Source organism: Mastigoproctus giganteus, chromosome 2, assembly GCF_048544385.1.
Source record: "Mastigoproctus giganteus isolate SK-2022 chromosome 2, ASM4854438v1, whole genome shotgun sequence".
In the NCBI taxonomy this organism is placed as follows: Eukaryota; Metazoa; Arthropoda; class Arachnida; order Uropygi; family Thelyphonidae; genus Mastigoproctus; species Mastigoproctus giganteus.
This window is the reverse complement of record NC_143576.1, coordinates 135,906,360-135,927,944: the sequence shown is the minus strand read 5'-3', so window position 1 is coordinate 135,927,944 and position 21,585 is coordinate 135,906,360. Positions and strand designations below refer to the sequence as shown.

At 36.9% G+C, this 21,585-nt stretch overlaps 1 protein-coding gene across 1 annotated transcript in view; it reads left to right on the top strand.

Moving 5' to 3' along the window:
* LOC150089582 (kinesin-like protein KIF14) overlaps window positions 1-21,585 on the top strand; it is a 194,181-nt gene that overhangs the window by 66,680 nt on the left and 105,916 nt on the right. The window contains exons 5-6 of the mRNA XM_090390039.1: window positions 11,650-11,862; window positions 19,917-20,057. Of these exons, the coding sequence (XP_090246165.1) occupies window positions 11,650-11,862; window positions 19,917-20,057 (354 nt within the window). The remainder of the gene's footprint in view (window positions 1-11,649; window positions 11,863-19,916; window positions 20,058-21,585) is intronic.

Sequence of the window (21,585 nt, the reverse complement as noted above, 5' to 3'; positions counted from 1 at the left end):
TCTAGTCTAATAAAGGAGGTAGCATTCTCATATATTTTCTTCAAAATCATAATATATGGGGTATCTATGCCTTGTCTTTCCGGTGCCCGAAACATTGCCTTATGCTGTATGGAGTCAAATTCCTTTTCATAATCCACAAATGCCAGGCATAATGGTGTTTTATGTTCATTTGCTTTCTCCATTAGCTGTGATATTATGTGAAGGTGATCCATAGTTGAGAATCCTGTCCTAAAGCCAGCTTGCTCTTTTGGTTGATTCTCATCAAGTATTCTTTCTATCTGTTAGTAATAACCCTTGTGAACAACTTGTAGATGTGGGATAACAAGCTAATTGGTCTACAATTTCCAATTTCTGATTTATCTCCTTTCTTATGCAGCAAAGCTATGATTGCATTATTCCACTGCTTAAGCGTCACACCTTTTCTAATGCACTTTGTGAAGAGCCTTGCCAGTTTTTGTGTTATGTCTCTTCCTCCTAATTTTAAAAACTCTACCGTAACTTCATCTTCCCCCGGGGCTTTCTGATTCTTCATTTTCTTCAATGCATGTTGTACCTCATCAGGAAGAATATCGGGTATGTTGTATGTATTGCTAATTTGCGATCCATCTTCCCCACTGCTGGCATCATTCCCTCGCTCCTTATATAATTCTCTAAAGTAGTCTTCTTCTATTTGAATTATGCCTTCTCTGCTATTTATAAGTACACCATCACTATTCTTCAGTTTCAGTATCATTTGTCTTTCTGTATTAGTGCTCATGGCTGCTGATTTAAGTCCTTTGTTTTCCCTTAATGCTTGTTCCACATTTCTTGTGTTAAATCTTATGTCCTCTCTGAGTCTCTTTCTAATGGCTTTGTATAACTGAATTATAGAAAGCCATTAGAAATTCAGTATACTCAATTTTCTCCTTGTCAGTGTTTATCTTGCTCTTCATTTGTCGCCTTTGTTTCATCATAACAAGTGTTTCTTGACTAATTTTTTTCTTCTTTGGATTTCTTTTTCTTTATAGGTTTCTTGGGCTTTATCACTTTCATAAAGTGGTAATATTCCTCGTTGATATCTTGGTCCTAAGCAGTCTGCAGAAGCTAAATCCTGTTCTTCAGTTCCAGTACATACTGCTTTTTTCCCTCTTCTATTATCTCAAAGACCTTCGTATTATTTACTCAAGTCAGTTTTTTCCTTTCCTACATATATATCAAATGTGCATCTTACCATTCTGTGATCACTTCCAACATTTACCTTATTCAGGACAGTAACATCATTCACGATATATCTTCTGTTATTGAGGATGAAGCCGATTTCATTAGATGTTAATCTATTTGGACTCTTCCATGTCCACTTTCTGTTCACTCTTTTCTTGAAAAAAGTGTTCAAATGTCCAATTAGGTACGAATTAATGTGACTTTTGCTGCTGAACTTCTTTAGTGAGTCTCTCGACAACAGTCGAGTATTCCATAATTTTCATCTTTAAACATGTTGAGAGACTTGCATTGTTGAGACGGTTTCTTGATTTATTTTTAATACGGTTCATGTTCGAAAATATTTTCCCACAGAAATTGTCAAACCAAAAATGAGAAAAGTCCAAACGAAAATATTTAAAAATTTATATACTTGTCCGATAAGCTACTCCACACTTCGAACACAATTTGGTTCTTGCCTTTTCAACTCATCTATCTCCATCCATTTGTGTAGAATTGCAAGGACAGTCTTTTGCCTTTCCAAATTCTGAATTTCAGTTTTAAGGCATCTTAGTCTTCCACTCCACATGAACTTGATTTTTAATTCCTTTAACTCTATTTCAAATTGTGCTTCACGTGGGATAAAAGTTAAAGAGCCACAGTTACATGTTCAAAGAGCTTCATGCGGCTCACGAGCTGCAATTGTTCATTTACCTACAAGAATACCAGACAATCCTAATCATATAACCAATCATATAGCCACGCTTGATCTTCTTCTCACAAACAACCCTTCTAAGTACACGGTTGAAATGAGAGATCCTTTAGGCACTTCAGATCACAACTTGGTGATTTTCTCTTCTCCAATGGAGCCTTTATCTCATGGCTATTCCCAACCTCTTCTTTGGCATTATAAGAATGCAAAATGTGACGACCTGCGAGATTTCTTTTCTTCTTTTCCTTGGTCGGATTACTGTTTCAAAACCTCTGATGTCAACGTTTGCTCAGATCGTGTCAGTGAAATTATTCTTGCAGGAATGGAATCCTTTATCCCACACTCCAGTTTAAAATCTCATCCTTTATCTAAACCTTGGTTTTCCAATAAATGTACTAAGACTGTTCAAGAGAAGAATGTTGCATATTGTAATTGACTTGTTTCTAATTCTTCAGTTTAATTTTCTGCCTACACCAAAGCTCGCAACAATTGTAAAGAAGTTATTAATTAGTCCAAACTAGAGTTTGAACAGGCTAAGAGTAGAAAACTTGCTTCTTGCCCTAATGGTAGCCGAGCATTCTGGTCTCTTGCTATTGGCTGGAACTTTTGCCCATCTCTGCTCCCACCTCTGTCCAAACCAGATGGTTCTGTTGTCACTTCAGCCAAAGATAAAGCTGACCTGCTAGCATCCCATTTTTCTTCCAACTCATGTATTAATGATCTTGGTAAAACACCTCCCACCATTCCCAACATGTTCATTCAATGCCTCCTGTGGTCTTCCATCAAAAGGATGTCAGAAGGATTTTGACGAATCTTGATGCTAAGAAAGCTCCAGTTCCCGATGGTATTTCTCCACTTGTTCTCAAAACCTGTGCTCCTGAACTTACTCCTATTCTTTGCCGCCTTTTTTCACTTTCTTATTCCAAAGGTGTTTTTTCTTCTGCTTGGAAATTCTCATATCCAGCCAGTTCCTAAAAAGGGTGACAAATCCCTCCCATCCAATTATCGTCTCATTGCAATTACTTCTATTCTTTCTAAAGTAATGGAGAAATCAATTAACCGCCAACTCTTAAACTGCCTAGAAACCTCTTTTGGGTGATCAACGATCGCCACTATGGATTCCGTCTGTTTCTGGCTTATGTTACCCATTTATGGACTAATTCTATGTAAAGGTTCGATGAAACACAAGTAGTTGCTCTTGACATCTCAAAGGCTTTCGATCATGTTTGGCATAAAGGTCTTCTAAACAAGCTTCCATCTTATGGTTTGCCAACTGTTTTTAGTAATTAGTTTTCCAGTTTTCTCTCTGATTGCTCACTGAGGGTGATGGTAGATGGCTCTCTGTCTTCTAACTTCTCCACTAATGCTGGTGTCCCCAAAGGTTCAGTTCTTTCCCCCACTCTTTTCCTCTTGTATATTAATGACCTTCTTCCATTGAATGGAAATCCTATCCATAGTTTGAAAAATAATTTTGATATCATATATTTGGATTTCAGGAAAGCTTTTGACACTGTTGCGCATGGAAGACTATTGTGCAAACAGAATGGTATTAAGGGTAAGTTGCTACAATGGATAAAAGGATGGTTAAGTGCTAGAAGACTGAGGGTGGTAATCAATGGGTGCTGCTCTTCTTGGACTAATGTTATTAGTGGAGTCCCACAGGGTTCGGTGTTAGGTCCACTGTTGTTTTCTATATTTATCAACGATATTGATGAAGGTATATCAGGCTTAATGTCGAAGTTTGCAGATGATACAAAGGTTGGTAGGGTTGTTAATGATAATGGCAGTGTGCTACTGCAACAGGATCTAGATAATTTGGGCAGATGGGCTAAGAAGTGGCAACTGAAGTTTAACCTTGACAAATGCAAAGTACTAAATATGGGTAGAAGTAACCCCAGAGAAACGTACCAACTGTGTGGTACTACACTTAAGGTGGTAGAAAATGAAAAAGACCTGGGTTTAATTGTGCAGGCAGATATGAAGTTTTCTGAGCAATGCAGACAGACTGCCAGGGCAGGTCATGGGGTTTTGTCAATGATATATAGGAATTTTGCTAGCAGGGAAAAGGAGGTGATTATCCCTCTGTATAAGGCAATGGTCAGGCCATGGCTTGAGTACTGCATACAGGTCTGGAGGCCTCATTTTAGGAAGGATGTAGATTTACTTGAGCGTGTACAGAGAAGGGCAACAAGATTGGTGAGGGGAATGAAGGGATCCTCTTACCAAGAGAGGCTTAAGTTCTGCAAATTGCAGTGGCTTGAGACTAGGTACCTGCGCGGTGATCTGATTGCGGTATATAAGGCCTTGAATGGGTTGAGCACGCTCAATTCTGATGGGATCCTTCCACTTGTTTAGATTACGAATCTAAGGGGGCATAAATTCAAATTAAGAAAAGACAGATGTAGAATAGATGTGCGGAAATTTTCCTTTAGCCAGCGGGTGGTTAATTGCTGGAACAAACTTCCATCTGTCGTTGTGGAAGTTGATAGGTTGAATAAATTTAAGGAGGAACTGGACAGGCATTTGGAGGGAATGGTGTGTTTTTTTTTTTTTTTTTTTTTTTTTTTTCTGGCTGATGCTGCATAAGCTCATATGTTTGCTTTGTTGCATCACATGCCACTACTACTACTTCTCGAAAATCTGCTACCAATTCCTTAAATGCTGATCTTCAGGTAATTCTCCAGTGGGGCAATGACAACTTAGTTGATTTCAACCCTTCTAAAACTCAGTCTTGTCTTATATCTCACAAAAAGGATTCTTCTGCTCCTGTGCTTATCTTTAGTGACACTCCAATTTCTAGGCAAAATGATATATCTCTTTTGGGAATTACCCTGACTTCTAATCTCTCTTGGCACAAGCACATTACAAATATTGCTTCCTCTGCATCTAAAAAACTTGGTTTTCTCTTTTGCTGTCAGCATTACTTTCCTTCCAAACAGCTGCTCACTCTGTATATATTCTAAATCCGCCCTGTCGTGGAATATTGTTCCCACATCTGGGGTTGTGCCCCCAAAACCTCTCTCAGGCTTCATGATTCCATTCAGAAGAGGGCAGTTAGGTTAATTAATGATTCATCTCTAACAGAGTCTCTCCACTCGCTGTCTCATAGACGTAGTGTTTCTGCTGCATGCCTCTTCTACAGATACTTCCATGGGCACTGTTCTTCTGAATTGGCTTCTATAATTCCCGCTCTCTCTTTCAAAACAGTCCGAACACATGCCGCCACTGACCAACATCCATTTACTTTCCAACTTCAAACTCACAGAACCAACTTTTCATCTTCCTAATTTATTTATTCAACTGCTGTTTTCTGGAACAACCTTCCTTCATACGTATTTCCTGAAAATTACAGTCTACAGAAGTTCATGTCCAATGTCAACTAATATCTTCTTTCGTCTTCTCAACCTCGAACCCAAGCACAGTACTAAGTACTATAGGTTCTAATACCTCTCGTGTTTGGGGTGTACATAAAAAAAAAAAAAAAAAAAAAAACCCGAGCCGCAGGTTGCTGACCCCTGATCCTTTTGATCCCTTAGGATCAAAGGGGTGCTTTTACCTAGAAAGGCTTCAGTTCTCTAAATTTCAGCATCTCGAGACTAGGCACCTGTGAGAAAATCTGATTGAGGTGTTTAAAGCCTTGAATGGATTGAATAAGCTGAATATTAATGGCAATCTTCCACTTGCTATGACTACACAGACATGAAAGGGCATAAATTCAAGTTGAGGAAGGATGGGTGCTGTATAGATGTATGGAAGTTTGCTTTCAGCCAGTGAGTGCTTGATTGTTGGAACAGGCTTCCATCTGTTGTTGTGGAAGTGGATGTGTTGAATTAATAAGGCATCCCACGAGATTCATCATTCATGATGACTCTTCCTATAATTAAAGCCGACCCCTTTCAAAATCGGCCATGTGGTAGGCCCTGGCATACCACCACATTATCTGATGCCACAGAGACCATAACAAAACCAACTCCAAAAACTGCTGTTAAAGGAAGACCTGCAACTAGGTGGAAGGATGGGATCAATGAACTTTTTGGCGTGACATTTTGCTATGCCACTCATGTAGCGCATGATCAATGCAGTTGGAGGAATTTGTTGGTGGCTAAAACAGCTCCTCAGGTACTATGTGATTGGAAGAAGAACAACTAGACAAATTCTTAGAGTGTATGAATGGGTGAACTGTGTATTTTTTTTGCTGATGCAAAAAAAAAAAAAAAAAAAAAAAGCTTACTTTCTTGCATCATTTGCCGTTACTACTACTTTAAAAGTGGGATATCTGCACAATCTTTTAAAGAAGTAGGATATCTGTATTGGGATGTCTGATTGTATATACTAAATCCTATCAGATGCTTCAAATGTCAGAAATTGTCAAGCATTCACAGGCAGTATACGTTGAGGGACAGTAGTTTGTGCTTTTTATGGGTCCAAAGATCACACCCATTCTGAATGTTTTGCACAGTCTTTGCAGTGTCCAAACCATAGGGGCAGTCACTCTGTCTATTCCAAAGACAGTGAAACATGGAAATAAGATAAAATGATTCAGAAATACAAAACTGGCCATGAAGTTATCTATCCACCAATTACAGTGTTACTCATATATGCAGCAACTGGCCAACACAAACAGGTAACTACTACCACAACCACTGCAGTTCATACCAATGTTTCAGTTCCAACATCTCCATAGTTGATTGGGCTCACTCAATTGTAGCTTTCACAGTACATCTTCACTCCCAACTGCCATTTGAGCCATCAGCACACTACATAAAATTCTGCTGGATATGTGTCAGCAAACCACAAATGCTTAAGGTCTAGAAACAAGAGGCAAACCCTATGTCCATGATCATATGGATACAGATGAAAAAGAAATCTTGTTTTAATCAAACTTGTGAGAAATACATGTTGAGGAAGAGGTGGACAGTCATCCGTATTTCCCAAAAAAAGAGAAAAAACCTGAATGATACAAGCAGACCACCTTTTGCAAAAAAGACAGATATGAGTATAATTTATAAAATAATACAGTGGAATTGTTGAGGCTTCCGCAGCAACATTGACAACATTTGTGATTTGATTTATAAATATAATCCTCTCTGATTTACTGGCCCACTCTATTTCCCTGTACAGTTTCTTATTATACTCATCAGAGTCATTAGGCCTATAACACACTCCTACTCTCAATTTTGATCTCCCAATGCTTATGTCACACCAAACTGATTTGACATTGTACTGTCCAGCGATGTTGACTGGCTTCACTTCCTTTAATTTTGTGTTTCTTAACTAATAGCATAACCCCTCCTCCCTTCCTATCATGTCTATCTTTCCTATACACATTGTACTGCCCAAATTCCAGTTCTGCCTTCCTTATATCTGTGTGAAACCACGTCTCTGACATCCCAACAATATCTGCCTTTGATGTTTTGAGCAATACCTCAAATTCGTCAAATTTATTTACCAAACTCCTAGCATTGGTGTACATCCAAGTATACATGCACATGTTCCTATTCTTAGCTACCCTAACACAACCCACGTGTTTGCTTGTACCACAATGACTCCCAGCAGTCTCTGAAATACCCTGCATCTTGTTTTCTAGGCTGCTGCTCATTCCAATAGAACCAGTGCAAGAATCACTTTCACCTCTGCCAGTGGCTACTGTTAATCTATTAGCCCTTGTATCCCCCCCAAGCTAGCAGTTTTCTGAACCCCCGAACACTGCCTCGATAGCATCAGAAAAAATATTCTTGCAATTAAAATTTTATTCAGGCTAGGAGAATTCTTATTAAAAGTTATGGTTCACTTGTTCTAGTGAGATATGTTATAAAAAAAGTAAAGTGCAGCCATTATCAACCCACTGCAGGATGGAAGCCTCCTCAACAATTCATGCTGAGGGAAATGGACCATAATCTGCCACGCTGGTCCAGTGCGGGTTGGCAGATCGACCGTATTCAGCAGTCCCGGTCTACTCAAAGAGCGTGTGCTGCTGCACTCCCGCTCCTGCCCACTCGGCTACGGAGGCCATTGAGATATGTTATACTTACCTTTAACTTACCATATCCACCAATAACTGTTAAAGCAGATATTTAAGTTGCAGTGTGTGTGACCATAAATACAAAACCTGATTAGGTGTTTTTAATAACAAAAGTTTGGGCACTTGCAGACTGTATGTTCCTCTTGTGGGTCCAAAGAATACAATCGTGTCGAATGCTCTGCTCAATCTTTACATTGTCCAAACTGCAAAGGTAATCATCTTGTCTACTCGAAAGATTCCAACATATGGAAAAATGGGGGGAAAATAGATTCAGAAATACAAAACAGAGCACAAAGTTTCTTACATGAAGCCAAAGAAAATAAATATCACTACTTAGAACTACATGTACATATACAAAAACTCTGAAACATACAGATGTAGTTCAAATTGATGTCTCAGCCCCCCCCCCCATAACAACCCCACAAGTAAATGATCTTTCTTCAAGACACAAACTTAACTCTACAAGTAAATGTATCAGTAAAATGCTATGGAATATAACAAGACCAATCCCCTCCACTGGTATTCATGGTGGAGTGGCTATTCTGTTTGACTCCAGAATCCCTTGTAAACACATCCACTTGCAAATGTCCTTAGAAGCAGTGTCCATATGAATCTTAATCCAGTTTACAGTTACACTTACACTACACTACTCTGATTACATTGCTCTCCCCAAATCAGCACTATGCACATGAAGACATTGAAAAATGAGTGGCTTAACTAGAGCCTCCTTTGTGTATTATGGCTGATATAAGTGGATGTCATCCTCTGTGTGGATCTTGTCAGCTAGATAAACAAGGTCAACTGATTGCAAAATTATTTGATGAGCAAAACCTTTTGCTCCCGAATACTGGTGCTTATAATTTTCATTCATCTCCCACAGGAACATTTTCAGCTATTGACATCTTAGTATGCTCATCAGTCTTACATCCAATCATTAATTGGACAATCTTAAGTAACCCTTTTAACAGTGATCACTTACCTGTTAAACCTGAGATCTGCTAAACACTGACAAATGATATCCCCCACCATGCAAAAAAAAAAAAAAGAGGAAATTCCATAACGCTGATTTTTGAAATACACAACCCTTTACACAATAAAAACAGATCATCTCTTCCCCAAATATTCTTCAAAATCATAATCGGTAAAACTAACAGCTAAAATGGATGGTGGATATAACTTTTTTTTTTGTTTGTTTATTTTCAAAATTTCGACAATATACAGGCAACCCCCCTTATAACATGGTACTTTTACAACACGGTTTCACTCTAACATGATTGATAAATTGCGGCAAGCCTCGCACAACATGGTACTTATATAACACAGATTCAATCTAACACAGTTAGAAAATTGGGGCAAACCTCACATAACACAGTAATTTTGAGCTTTTTTGCAGGGGAAATTTATCAAATCTTGCTATGTTGGATGTAATTTTTCAACATTTTCATTATTTTGTGAATCTCTGCTGTTGACTCGCTAGTCGTTTTGCAAAAAAAGATTATTGGGAAATACCCATTATTTTATTTTGTCGGAAATCCCTACGTTAGAGACTTAAGGTTTTTGTAAGGTTATTTTGGTTTTTATTTGATCATTTATAAATTTTTCTGGGTATGTATTACTATACTATGTTCTTGAGAACTGTATTGGAATAATTTCTTTGTTGTGAATTAAATTCCAGCCCTAAATTATGCCTAAGAAAAGTAAAAAAGCACCCCTCAAAAGACAATTTTTCAATTGTGGACTGTACATCAGAATCATAGCTTTATGGCTCAACCACCAACATTAACTGTGTGTTAGAAAAATGTATGGCCAGAATCAGCTCATTTAGGAAATATGGTTGAACCGGCAGAAAACGGAATTGATGTGATAATAGAACTTGCTAAGTCGATAGGAGGGAAAGGTTTTGATGATAGGACTACTGAAGACATTCACAAATTACTGGTAGAAAAAGAGGCTAGCAAAGCAGATTTGGTGGAAATGACATCGGATGTAAACTAAATCAGTTATGAGAATGATAGCACAGATCAAAATTCTGAACTTCCAAAATTTACCCTAAAAAGCATACGGGAAGGCATACACTTAGCTGAGCAATTAGAATCTTATTTTTTGAATGCAGATCCTTCGATTGAAAGGAGCACAAAATTCAAAAGGGAGTTTCAAACATGCTTAGCTCCATACCAAGAAATTTACAAAGATCTGTTATGCAAAGACAAAGAAACCCAGATTGCTGATTTTTTAAAGAGAGCAGAAGATACACGACATGTAGATACTGCAGAAGAAAGTTCAGAAGGTGAAGATATTCTGCAACAGAGAAAATGTTTTCATTTGATTATGCTTAGCAGTGACGAAGACAAAGGCGCCTCCGTAGCCAGGTGGGAAGGAGCAGCAGTGCGTAGCACACGCTTCTTGATTAGACCGGGGTTCGAGCCCGTCACCACCAAATACGGAGGATGCGGAAAGGTCATTCAGGGAATGACCACCGCATATCCCGGAGCAATATGGCCTTAGTTGCTAATGCTCCTAAAAACCAAATAACAACAACAACGACGAAGACAAAGAAAATTAAACTTACATACATTATCTGGCATGTATGTATTATAGTTTGTTCAGTTTTAATCTAAGGGGTGTGTTATTACTTTTTTTAATAATAATAAAGTAATTACTTTTTTTAAAATAATAATAATAAAAAAGTAATTACTTTTTTTTCTCCAGTTAATTCAGTTATTACTTTTAATAAAAAGTAGTTTTCTGATTTATAAAAATATGGTGTATTTTTGTTAGCTTTTGGAATGTAATCCCCACTTTTGTACTGGTTTTTAGTCCCTTATAAAATGGTTCCGCACTAAACAACAATTTATAGGAACTTAACTACCGTGTTATGTGAGGGTTACCTGTATAATAAAATTGTTAAAAAACATATAGAAGATTAAAATTATGAATATTTGAAGCTTTTTAAAGTTATCTTCTTTTTTTTTATAGACTAAACAAAAAGCATGAATGTGTGGATAATTTGGGAGAAATCATACAGAAAAGTACAGCATGAAATGCTTCACAGTGACTAAACTGAGAAATACCACAAGTTATTACTGTGCCATATTTGCCTATACTTTCTCGTTTAATTTCTGCTTGCAAGTAATTTGAAAACCAAATTTACATTTGGAATATGGATATCGGGGAAATTGAATTATATTTGGAAGAGGGTAAGCTTTCCAAATATAATTTGGTATTTGGTAAATAGAATGTGTCTATGAAGTATTCCAGAGTGGAATACTTCTTAGACACATTCTATTTGCTGTTTTCTATTGCCATAGCAACCAGTTTATATGTACATGCACAGATATGTATATGATTGCGTGGGTTCTTGATCAGCTCTTTAGGAACTGATTGCTGCTGTAAAAGGTCTTTATTTCATTATGAAATATGCTTTTCTTTCGTGATATCTTTCAAGTATTATTATTTTCTTTGATCTGCACAAAATCTAGAGTAAAAAAAAAAAAAGCCCATTCTGCAGTTGAAATTTTAGCCTTTGGTATTTTCACAGAAATTGCTTACAACAGTTATAGTCAGTTATATTAGCATTTCTCTACAATTAATTCTGAGAAATGTGGAATGTAATCTTAAAATAAAATTTAAAAACTTTTTCACTTTTAAATAACATACTTTACTAATTAAAAACATTTAGCATTGAAAACTTATTTAAATTTATATAAATATTTGCTAACACATTTCTTTTTGCTTTCAGTTAATACCTCATCACTCTAATTTACTTGAGAGAGTAGTAGAAGCTTTTAGTGAAGTCATTTTCGACAGAGATAATTTAATGGCTCAGTTAAAATCAGATAGTCCCGAGAAAGTCATCTCATCTTGCAAAGATGCACGAACAAATAATTTATATAGGTTTTCATTAATGTTGAAAGAAGCTAACAATCTCAGCAGAGAAATGCACTTGAAAATGGTAACCCTGCGTATGCTACTATTCTTTTAATCATAGTTTTATAATTAATTTGTATTTATGCTATATTATAATATTAGCATTAGTAGAGGCATATGTTGCAAGAAAGCAAGCTTATACAGCATCAGCCAAAAAAAAAAAAAATCCCAATTTCACCCATCCATTTGCTCCAAAAGTTTGTCAATTTCTTCCTTGAATTTATTTAAGCTATCAACTTTCACAACGATTGAAGTTTGTTCCCAAAATCAACTACCCGCTGGCTAAAGGCAAATTTCTGCACATCTATTCTACAACTGTCTTTCCTCAATTTCATTTTATGCTCTCTCAGGTTTGTAATCTAAGCAAGAGGAAGAGTCCCATCAGCATTGAGCCTGCTCAATCCATTCAAGGCCTTATACACTTCAATCAGATCACCTCGCAGGTGCCTAGTCTCCAGACGCTGCGATTTACAGCACCCCTTTGTTTCTCTCACTAGTCTTGTTGCCCTTCTCTATACTCGTTCTAGCAACTCTACATCCTTCCTAAAATGAGGCTTCCAGACTTTTACACAGTACCCAAGGTGTGGCCTGACCATTGCCTTATACAAAAGGATAATCAGCTCCTTATCCTTGCTAGCAAAATTCCTGTATATCATTAACAAGACCCCATGACCTACTCTGGCAGCCAGTCTGCACTGCTCAGAAAACTTCATATTTAACTGTACAGTTACCCCCAGATCTCTTTAATTCTCCACTACCCCAAGTGTAACACCACCAATTTGGTAACATTTCTCTTGGGTTACTGCTACCCATAAGCAGTACTTTGCATTTGTCAATGTTAAACTTGAGTTGCCACTTCTCAGCCCATCTACACAACTTTTCCAGATCTTGTTGTTTATATTCATTTGTCTTTATAGAATCTGAATTATTAAAAAAAAAAAGAAAAGAAAAAAAAGTAGTATTAACTCTGTAAAAAAAAAACCTTAAAAGAAAAAAGATAGGAAAATTGCTCACAAATATCTGTCCTAATTTTTATGATTATATTTTTAAAGTTTAAAATGGAAATTATGCACCATAATTTCTATTTTACACTTTTTTTTTCAACATGTTATAATGCAGTATATGTTAGTATCCAAAATAGAAGGATACAAAAACTGAATTATTTTTGGTGGCCTAGTAAGATAGCCTGTAGGCTTATAAAGCAAAATTTTTATAAGTGTTATTTATTCTCTTGTAGTATGTCGCAAAGATTTCACAAATGATCATAGTTAAATTTCCCTGCCACATCTGTTTTTAAATTCCAGCATTGGAGATCTTACTTCCCAATTTGCCCTCCTATATACCAGTGAATTTAGCTAGTCTATTAACTAAATATGGATATTATCAAATAATAATTGCAATAATAAATGAATGTTCAGAATATCATTTTTTGTGGTAATTTTAGATTTGCTTGGTATATATGGTATTAGCCTAATTCATTAATGTTTGCCAAGGACAAAGATGAAAACAAGGGCACACTCCAAGCAAATTGCCAAGGCCATGTTATGGCAAGAAGTTTGGTATGCTCTTGCTGTATTTTGAAGACAAAAAATTGCTTACACCACTTGGCATCTCTCATATTGTGGAATTAACTTCGCAGCTATGATTGCATGTTTTCATTACCTGGGTACCTGCCTGCCCACCGATGAGTGAGTCAGTTGCTCCGAAATGGTGCCGTCTGGGTGGTGGTGGTGCCCACAGATTAAATAACAGTAGTCTCCTGTATTAGAGAGACATTATAGGGTGCCTCCGTAGCCAGGTGGGAAGGAGCAGCAGTGCATAGCACACGCTTCTTGACTAGACCGGGGTTCGAGCCCGTCACCACCAAATATGGAGGATGCAGAAAGGTCAGGGAATGACCACCGCATATCCCGGAGCAATATGGCCTTAGTTGCTAATGCTCCTAAAAACCAAATAACAAACGAACAAACATAGAGAGACATTGTTTATTCGAAGTAGTGCAATACCTGGTATCTTGTTGTTGAAGGTAGCCACAATGAGATAAAATCAAGCGATGCCTTTACACTACTTATGTAGTTAAACTTATGGGTAAACTATAGTTTATTTACACCAATATTAATAGCTCTTTCTGTATGTACACCAGATCTAAAAATATCATCAATCCATAAAATATGCTCCTGCCCTCAAATTTTACCTCATCTACATCGATACAACATGAATATCCAAGCTAATGGTAACAAAATTATCTGTGAACAGATCCAAATCTTCAAAAAACTTCTAATTCATTTTACAAATATATATATGGTCTCATGTCTAATATTAATGGCAAGTCCTATCCACAATCTCTAAAGCCCCACTTATTTTATGACAGAATCTCAATTATCAGTTTCTTGAACCACAACTCATCTAATTTTTTCCAATTATTTATTCCATGATTTGTTTCTCCTTCAAAAGTGGTACTTGTGCATAAGTTTGTTCTAATATTCCTTGTCAGAGATTTCCTAATCTGGAATCTCTTTTTTTATAAACTCCTGTGGCTTGAAATATCTTTACCTCATTCTCACATTTTTTGTACATTACCCATATTGTTCTCTCAACTTTACAAATCCTTTATTCCTTATTTTGCCCTGAACTCCCATTTTTCCCTAAGCCATTTTTCACCAGAAGATATACAAAGGCTGTTTAAGATAAGAATATAATGTATCCCAATTCATGTATACAGTGTGATGTTCTATATACACTAAAACACTTAACAGTTGTAAATGAGTTACTGTTAATAAATCCAAAGTTAATTTTGAAAAGGCTAAGCATAGGAGACTTGTTCCATGGATAAGCAGTGATGAAACTTTCTGGCCCTGCCAAAACCACAAGAGGTGATCATTTAATTTGCAGACTGGTGCAAGATCTTATCTTAATTGTCATCACCTGAATCTTCTGTGGATTTCTTTTTCTCGAAATGCTCTCACTTGAACTTACCACACTTTTGCAACCTTCGTACTCATGCATTAAATGATGCTTCTTGCAAGCCATTTTTTGAAAGACTGTGAAGTGCTTACCTTGTGGCTCTGGAAGCATCATTGTGTCAGATGCAAAACATATGCCTTTCAGAGCTTTCTTTAGATGAGGAAACAGAAAGAAAGACTGGGCTAAGTCCGGTGAATAAGGGGTATGCGGTAGGACCTTGGCACCTATGGCAGTGATCACTGGCTGAAGAATATTAGCTATATGGGACTGGCATTTTCTTGATGGAGAAACCACTTTACACCAGAAAGTTTGGTCACACTGGAATATGGATGACCCTAATAAGACAGAATTGTTTACATTCCTAAATAACATACGAATATACCATAAAATATAATAGGTATTACAATTAAGTTAGTATTTCTTATTAACCATTAGGTACGGGACATGACATTGCCAAGGGGGATGTCTTTGTGTGTGCGCGATGTAAGGAGTGTGAGGAAATGAAGCAACAACCCAGCATTGTTATGGACCTATATGAGGGCTTGAAGGACAGGGTGGATGCCCTCGAAGGATCTAAATTGAGGCGCCCATCAAGCTCTCAGCTGCCTACATCAACGCCAGACTTGCACTTGATCATCATGTAACACAACGGCAACCCTCCAGGCAGAATGTGCTGATTCCACAGGAACTAGTAGTTCTTGGTAACTCTATTGTCAGGGAAACGGGGAACATGGTATGTAAAAAGGATAGATGGAATAGGATAGGACCAGAGTATGTCTGCCAGGGGCAAAGGTTGATGACATAAAGCAGATATGATCTTTTTAGGGCACAAAAGGTGATATTGTTGTACACGTCGGCACTAATGATATAAGGAGTAGGAGACTGGTGGAATTACTTAACAAGTACAATTCACTGTTGAAAAAAAAGCCGGGAATTAGGATTGAATTTGAAAGTGTCTGCAATTCTGCCCAGACACAATAGGAGGGAGTATATGATGAGAGTCTTGTCGATCAATTCGGCCCTGGAAGGATTGTGCAAGGCTCAAGGGGTAGAATATTTTTTTCAGCCTGGTCTCTACTTGTTAACTTCATCTACTTGAGAGACTTCATCTACAGGGATGGGATACACTTAAATAGAAAGGGTGCAAGAATATTTTCTGATCCTATCGAGGCAGTGTTAGGTGGGTTAGAAAACTGCTACCTTGGGGGGGGGGATACAAGGACTAATAGATTAACAGTAGCCACTGGCAGAGGTGAAAGCGATTCTTGCACAGTTTCTATTGGAATGAACAGCAGCCTGGAAAACAAGATGCAGGGTATTTCAGAGACTGCTGGGAGTCGTTGTGATACAAGCAAACACATGGGTTGTGTTAGGGTAGCTAAGAATAGGAGCAGGTGCACGTATACTTGCATATACACCAATGCTAGGAGTTTGGTAAATAAATTTGATGAATTTGAAGTATTGCTCAAAACATCAAAGGCAGATATTGTTGGGATATCAGAGTAGTTTCACACAGATATAACTAATGCAGACCTGGCATTTGGGGGAGTACAATGTGTACAGGAAGGATAGACAGGATAGGAAGAGAGAAGGAGTTATGCTATTAGATAAGAAACAAACAAAATCCAAGGAAGTGAAGCCAGTCGACATCACTGGACAGTGCAGTGTCGAGTCAGTTTGATGTTGACATAAGCATTGGGAGATCAAAATTGAGAGTAGGAGTGTGTTATAGGCCTAATGACTCTGATGAGTATAATAAGAAACTGTACAGGGAAATAGCGGGCCAGTAAATAAGAGAGGCTTATAATGGGGGATTTTAATTTCCCGGATATTGACTGGAATTTGTGGGTTGGTCATTCACACACTACCAATGCTTTTCTGGATTTATTAGATGATTGTTTTCTCCATCAGCATGTTCGAGAGGCAACTAGAGGGAGTAATACTCTTGATCTGATTATCAGTAGTGATTCTTAATGTATTAAGAATCTGCAGAAAAAGGAACCACTAGGTGGCAGTGATCACAGTGTGCTGAAGTGGGATTTACTCAAAGAGGTAACTACCATCAAGGTAAAGAGAAGGGTTTTTGCTTTCATAAGGGTGACTACGGTGGTCTCAGACAGTATTTAAATTCTATACAGTGGGACCAACTGATGTTACCAACAACAAATTCAAAATGGGAAGCATTCAAAGAACTTATCTTGGAAGCTACTAGGCTTTACATACCAACTAAGAAATATTGTTCAAGGTTTAGGCCTAAATGGATGTCAGAAGAACTAATGAGACATATGGCAAAGAAGAAAAATGGATGGGATACATATAAATTAATGGGTGACATGGAAACCTATGACAGATATAAGTTGATCTGTAACCAAGTTACAAAGGAGGTTAGGCAGACGAAGGCAGATTAAGAGAAATCTTTGGAAAAGGATGCAAAGAAAAACAGCAAAGAGTTCTTTACCTATGTAAACTCTAGAAGGAAAGGGATGAATCAGATTGGTCCACTGGATATTGATGGTTCAACTGTTGATGATCTTGCTCAGGTAGTTAACGAACTAAATAAGTATTTTGCATCTACATTCGCACACGAGGAGTATTTAGAAAGGGGAACGCCAGAGGTGAATTGAACTCTGGCAGCGAGCTTGATTTTGTAATAATTAAGAGGAAAATGGAAGAGATTGTTTAAGATAGACATAAAAAAGCCACTCGGGTGGATGGGATCTAAAAGCCACCCGGGTGGATGGGATCTATCCAGTTATATTAAAGGAGGCAGAAAAGGAAGTAAGCAAACCCTTAGCCATAATTATGAGAGCTTCTTTTGACTCAGGGGAGGTACCCATGAACTGGAGATGTGCAAATGTGACCCCAATTCACTAAGGAGGATCAAAGGGTGACACAACTAATTATAGACATGTTAATTTAACTTCTGTTCCAGGAAATTTAATGGAAGCACTGAAGGATCATGTAGACAAGACTTCAGTTATAGCTCGGACACAGCATGGTTTTGTTAAGGGAAAGTCTTGCCTGATCAACTTGATTGGATACTATGATGTGGTCACAAAGGAACTGGATGCAGGTAATAACTTTGATATTATATATTTGGATCTTAGAAAGGCTTTTGATACTGTTGCACATGGAAGAGTGCTGAACAAATTGGAGCAGTGTGGCATTGGAGGCAAATTGCTGCTATGGATAAAGGGATGGTTGAGTGGGAGAAGACAGAGTGGTAATCAGTGGACACTGCTCATCGTGGACTAATGTTCACGATTAGCAGTGTCCATTGATTACTACTTAGTGTAGTCTGTCAGGGTTCAGTGTTGGGTCTATTGTTGTTTTCTGAATTTATAAATGATATTGATGAAGGTATATCAAGCTTAATGTTCAAGTTTGCAGATGATACGAAGGTTGGCAGGGTTGTTAATAACACTAATGACAGTACACTGCTGCAACAGGATCTAGAAAAGTTGAGCAGATGGGCTGAGAGGTGGCAAATGAAGTTTAACATTGACAAATGTAAAGTACTACGTATGGAAAGCAGTATCCCCAGTGTAACGTATCAACTCTGTGGTACTACACTGACAGTATTACTACACTGTGGTACTACACTGGTAGAGAACGAAAAGGACCTGGGGGTAATTGTGCCAGCAGATACGAAGTTTTCTGAGCAGTGCGGACTGTCTGCAAGAGTAGCTCATGGTGTCTTGTCAATGATATACAGGAATTTTTCTAACAAGGATAAGGAGGTGATTATCCCCCTTGTATAAGACAATGGTCAGGCCACACCTTGAGTACCGTATACAGGTCTGTAGGCCTCATTTTAAGAAGGATATAGAGCTGTTGGAATGAGTACAGAGAAGGGCAACAAGATTAGTGAATGGAACAAAGGGTTGCTCTTACGAAGAAAGGCTTAAGTTTTGAAAATTAGTGTCTGGAGACTAGGCACCTGCAAGTGATCTGATTGAGGTGTATAAAGCTTTGAATTGTTTGAGCATGCGCAATGCTGATGGGATTCTTCCTCTTGCTCAGAATAATCGCCTGAGAGGACATAAATTCAAATTGAGGAAAGACAGATGTAGGATAGATAGTTGGTTGGTGGAACAGACTTCCATCCTTTGTTGTGGAAGTTGATAGCCTAAATAAATTTAATGCTGGGCTGGATAGGTATTTGGAAAGAATGGAGGGGCGAAATGGGATAGTTTTTTTTTTTTTTTTTTTTTGGCGGATGCTGCATAAGATTGTTTTCTTGCATGTGTCTCCACTAATGCAAATGCTAACGTGCCCCATCTGACACAACGATTCATTTTCAGAAAATACATGTGAAAGGCGGGTTTGTTGTAGAAACAGAGATAGCAGTAATAAATAAGGAAGAGGAATTTTTATTTTTTATATATATATATATATATATATATATATATACACAATTATACATATATTATATAATGTTGGAAAATGGAATATTTCATAATATAAAATAATAAAAAGGACAGTACTGCATACATCAGAGGCAGCAAAAAGCATATTCCTCTACATGATGCTTGAAATATAACCATATAAATTAGAATAAGGATAAAAATAAAATAATGCCAGCAGTATGGCCTGACGAGAGCAAAAAGGTGAAATTAAACCTAAATTCAAATCAAGCAGGGAAGGAAGAGGGGTAACAAGAGTAAAAATATTGCAGCAGAAACTCTAAATTAATTTAGAAAATCTAAGTGTATGAATAATAATTCTTTAAAATTTAAAAGCCAATTAAATAGAAATTTAACGGTGCCCCCCCTCTGACGGGCACCAGGTCCAAATTTATGTGAAATATCACCAAACAGAGATTTAAACCAGTACAATAAAACAAAACAAAAATAGACTGACCATTATGCCCCATCTCGACAGACGACCACAAGGCCAATAATGGTCAGGGAATCACTGCATTTTGAATGCTAAACAAATCGCCGCAAAGGAATCGATCGTAAGATCAGTCCGCCACACCGATTTTTGTCTATTTTTGTTTTTTTTATTGTAGTGGTTTAAATCTCTGTTTAACAAAAACACTAACATAATTAGAATAAGTTTTGCTTAAGTTTTTACATTTCTGTTTTTCTAAATGGCAAAATTTTCTTCCAGGCATTCAGTTATTGTCACATGCTCACTGATAATGGCTTAGAAGAAATGATAAAGGTTCAAAAATATGACTATGGGATTGCAACATTCTGGTCAGTTTTAGAATTTTATAGAAGACTGGATAGAATGAAAGACCTATTTCAAGTAAATGTTATTGAATAATCATTAATTGAATAGAAATTTTGCTTTATGTTAACAAACAGATATGCATATTTGGCTGCCAACTCACCAGATTTATGAAGGCAAATCCGTCCATCTTTTTGACTCAACTTGACTCCTCTGTTGTAATGGAGTTGGAACCAAAAAAACATTTTTCTTCGTCTTCTTTTCACAAAGAATAGTGAAATTACATTAAAAATTTAAATAAAAAAAAGTTGAATATTTTCTTAGAAAGCAATAAAGATTAATAAAAGAGCTTAAAGTTTATTAAAAACTAATATAATTGAAGTTATATATTTTAAAAAAATAAATAAACAATGCAGTTTCAGCTTCTGATTATTGTTGTCAAAAGAGAAAATATCACCAGTACCAGTACCCATCACTGGGTGTAACCCCCATGTTTTAGCACTCAGTGTGTATTGTCTTTGCCAAAAGTGCAAAGACATTACGCACTAAGTGCTAAAACATGTTGATCTGGTCAAAGCAAAACTTTACTGTAAGTTATACCCCTAAAATTTACCCTAAGCTGGTTTATATATATGGAAAAAAAATAGCATTAGTGCAAGTGTACACAGTGTGCCATCAAGGTGATTTGTATATTGATATGATGCAATGAAGTATTACAACTTCAAATATTTAATACCCTCATGGCAGAAGCTCTACAACTTAACAAATAAATTTTGTAAATTGCAGACTAAGTTTGGTGGCTAGCTGACTTTCTGTCATGATTCCTAAGGCTAAAACATGTTTTCTTATGGCAGTCAGGTCTGCTAGTCCCAAACAGAATTAATTGATAGCAAGTTGCCCAACTTTGTTATCAGAAGCATTAAGTTAAATATAATTTAACTTAAAATTAAATACAACAGACTTTCAGATTATGCGGGACACTTCAAGACTCCAAATTAAAGAGAGAGAGAGAGAGAAAAAAAAAAAAAAAAACACAATCAGAAATCATAAATTCAAGTAATAACTAGAATAGGTATAAACAAATTTTTTTTTTTAGTAAATATATATATATTTTTTTAGAAATTGTGAAAATGGTGGGTAAATGCAAGAGTTGCACTTTCAATTAAACAAAAACTTGAAATTTTTCAAAAGTTTGAAAACAGTGCATTCATTAAATCTTTAGTGAACCCTTATAATGTTGGTGACCAAACAATATGCAACATTTTAAAAAATAAAGGGAAGAATCGTATTTGACACGCGAGTAGTGCGTGGTAATGTTTTTTTTATCTAGTAGTAGTAGTGGTGGCATGTGATGCAAGAAAGCAAGTGTGTATGAGCTTATGCAGCATCAGCCAAAAAATAAAAAAATACACCATTCCCTCCAAATGCCTGTCCAGTTCCTCCTTAAATTTATTTAACCTATCAACTTCCATAACGACAGAAGTTTGTTCCAGCAATTAACCACCCGCTGGCTAAAGGCAAATTTCCACTCGTCTATTCTACATCTGTCTTTTCTTAATTTGAATTTATGCACCCTTAGGTTCATAATCTGAACAAGTGGAAGGAT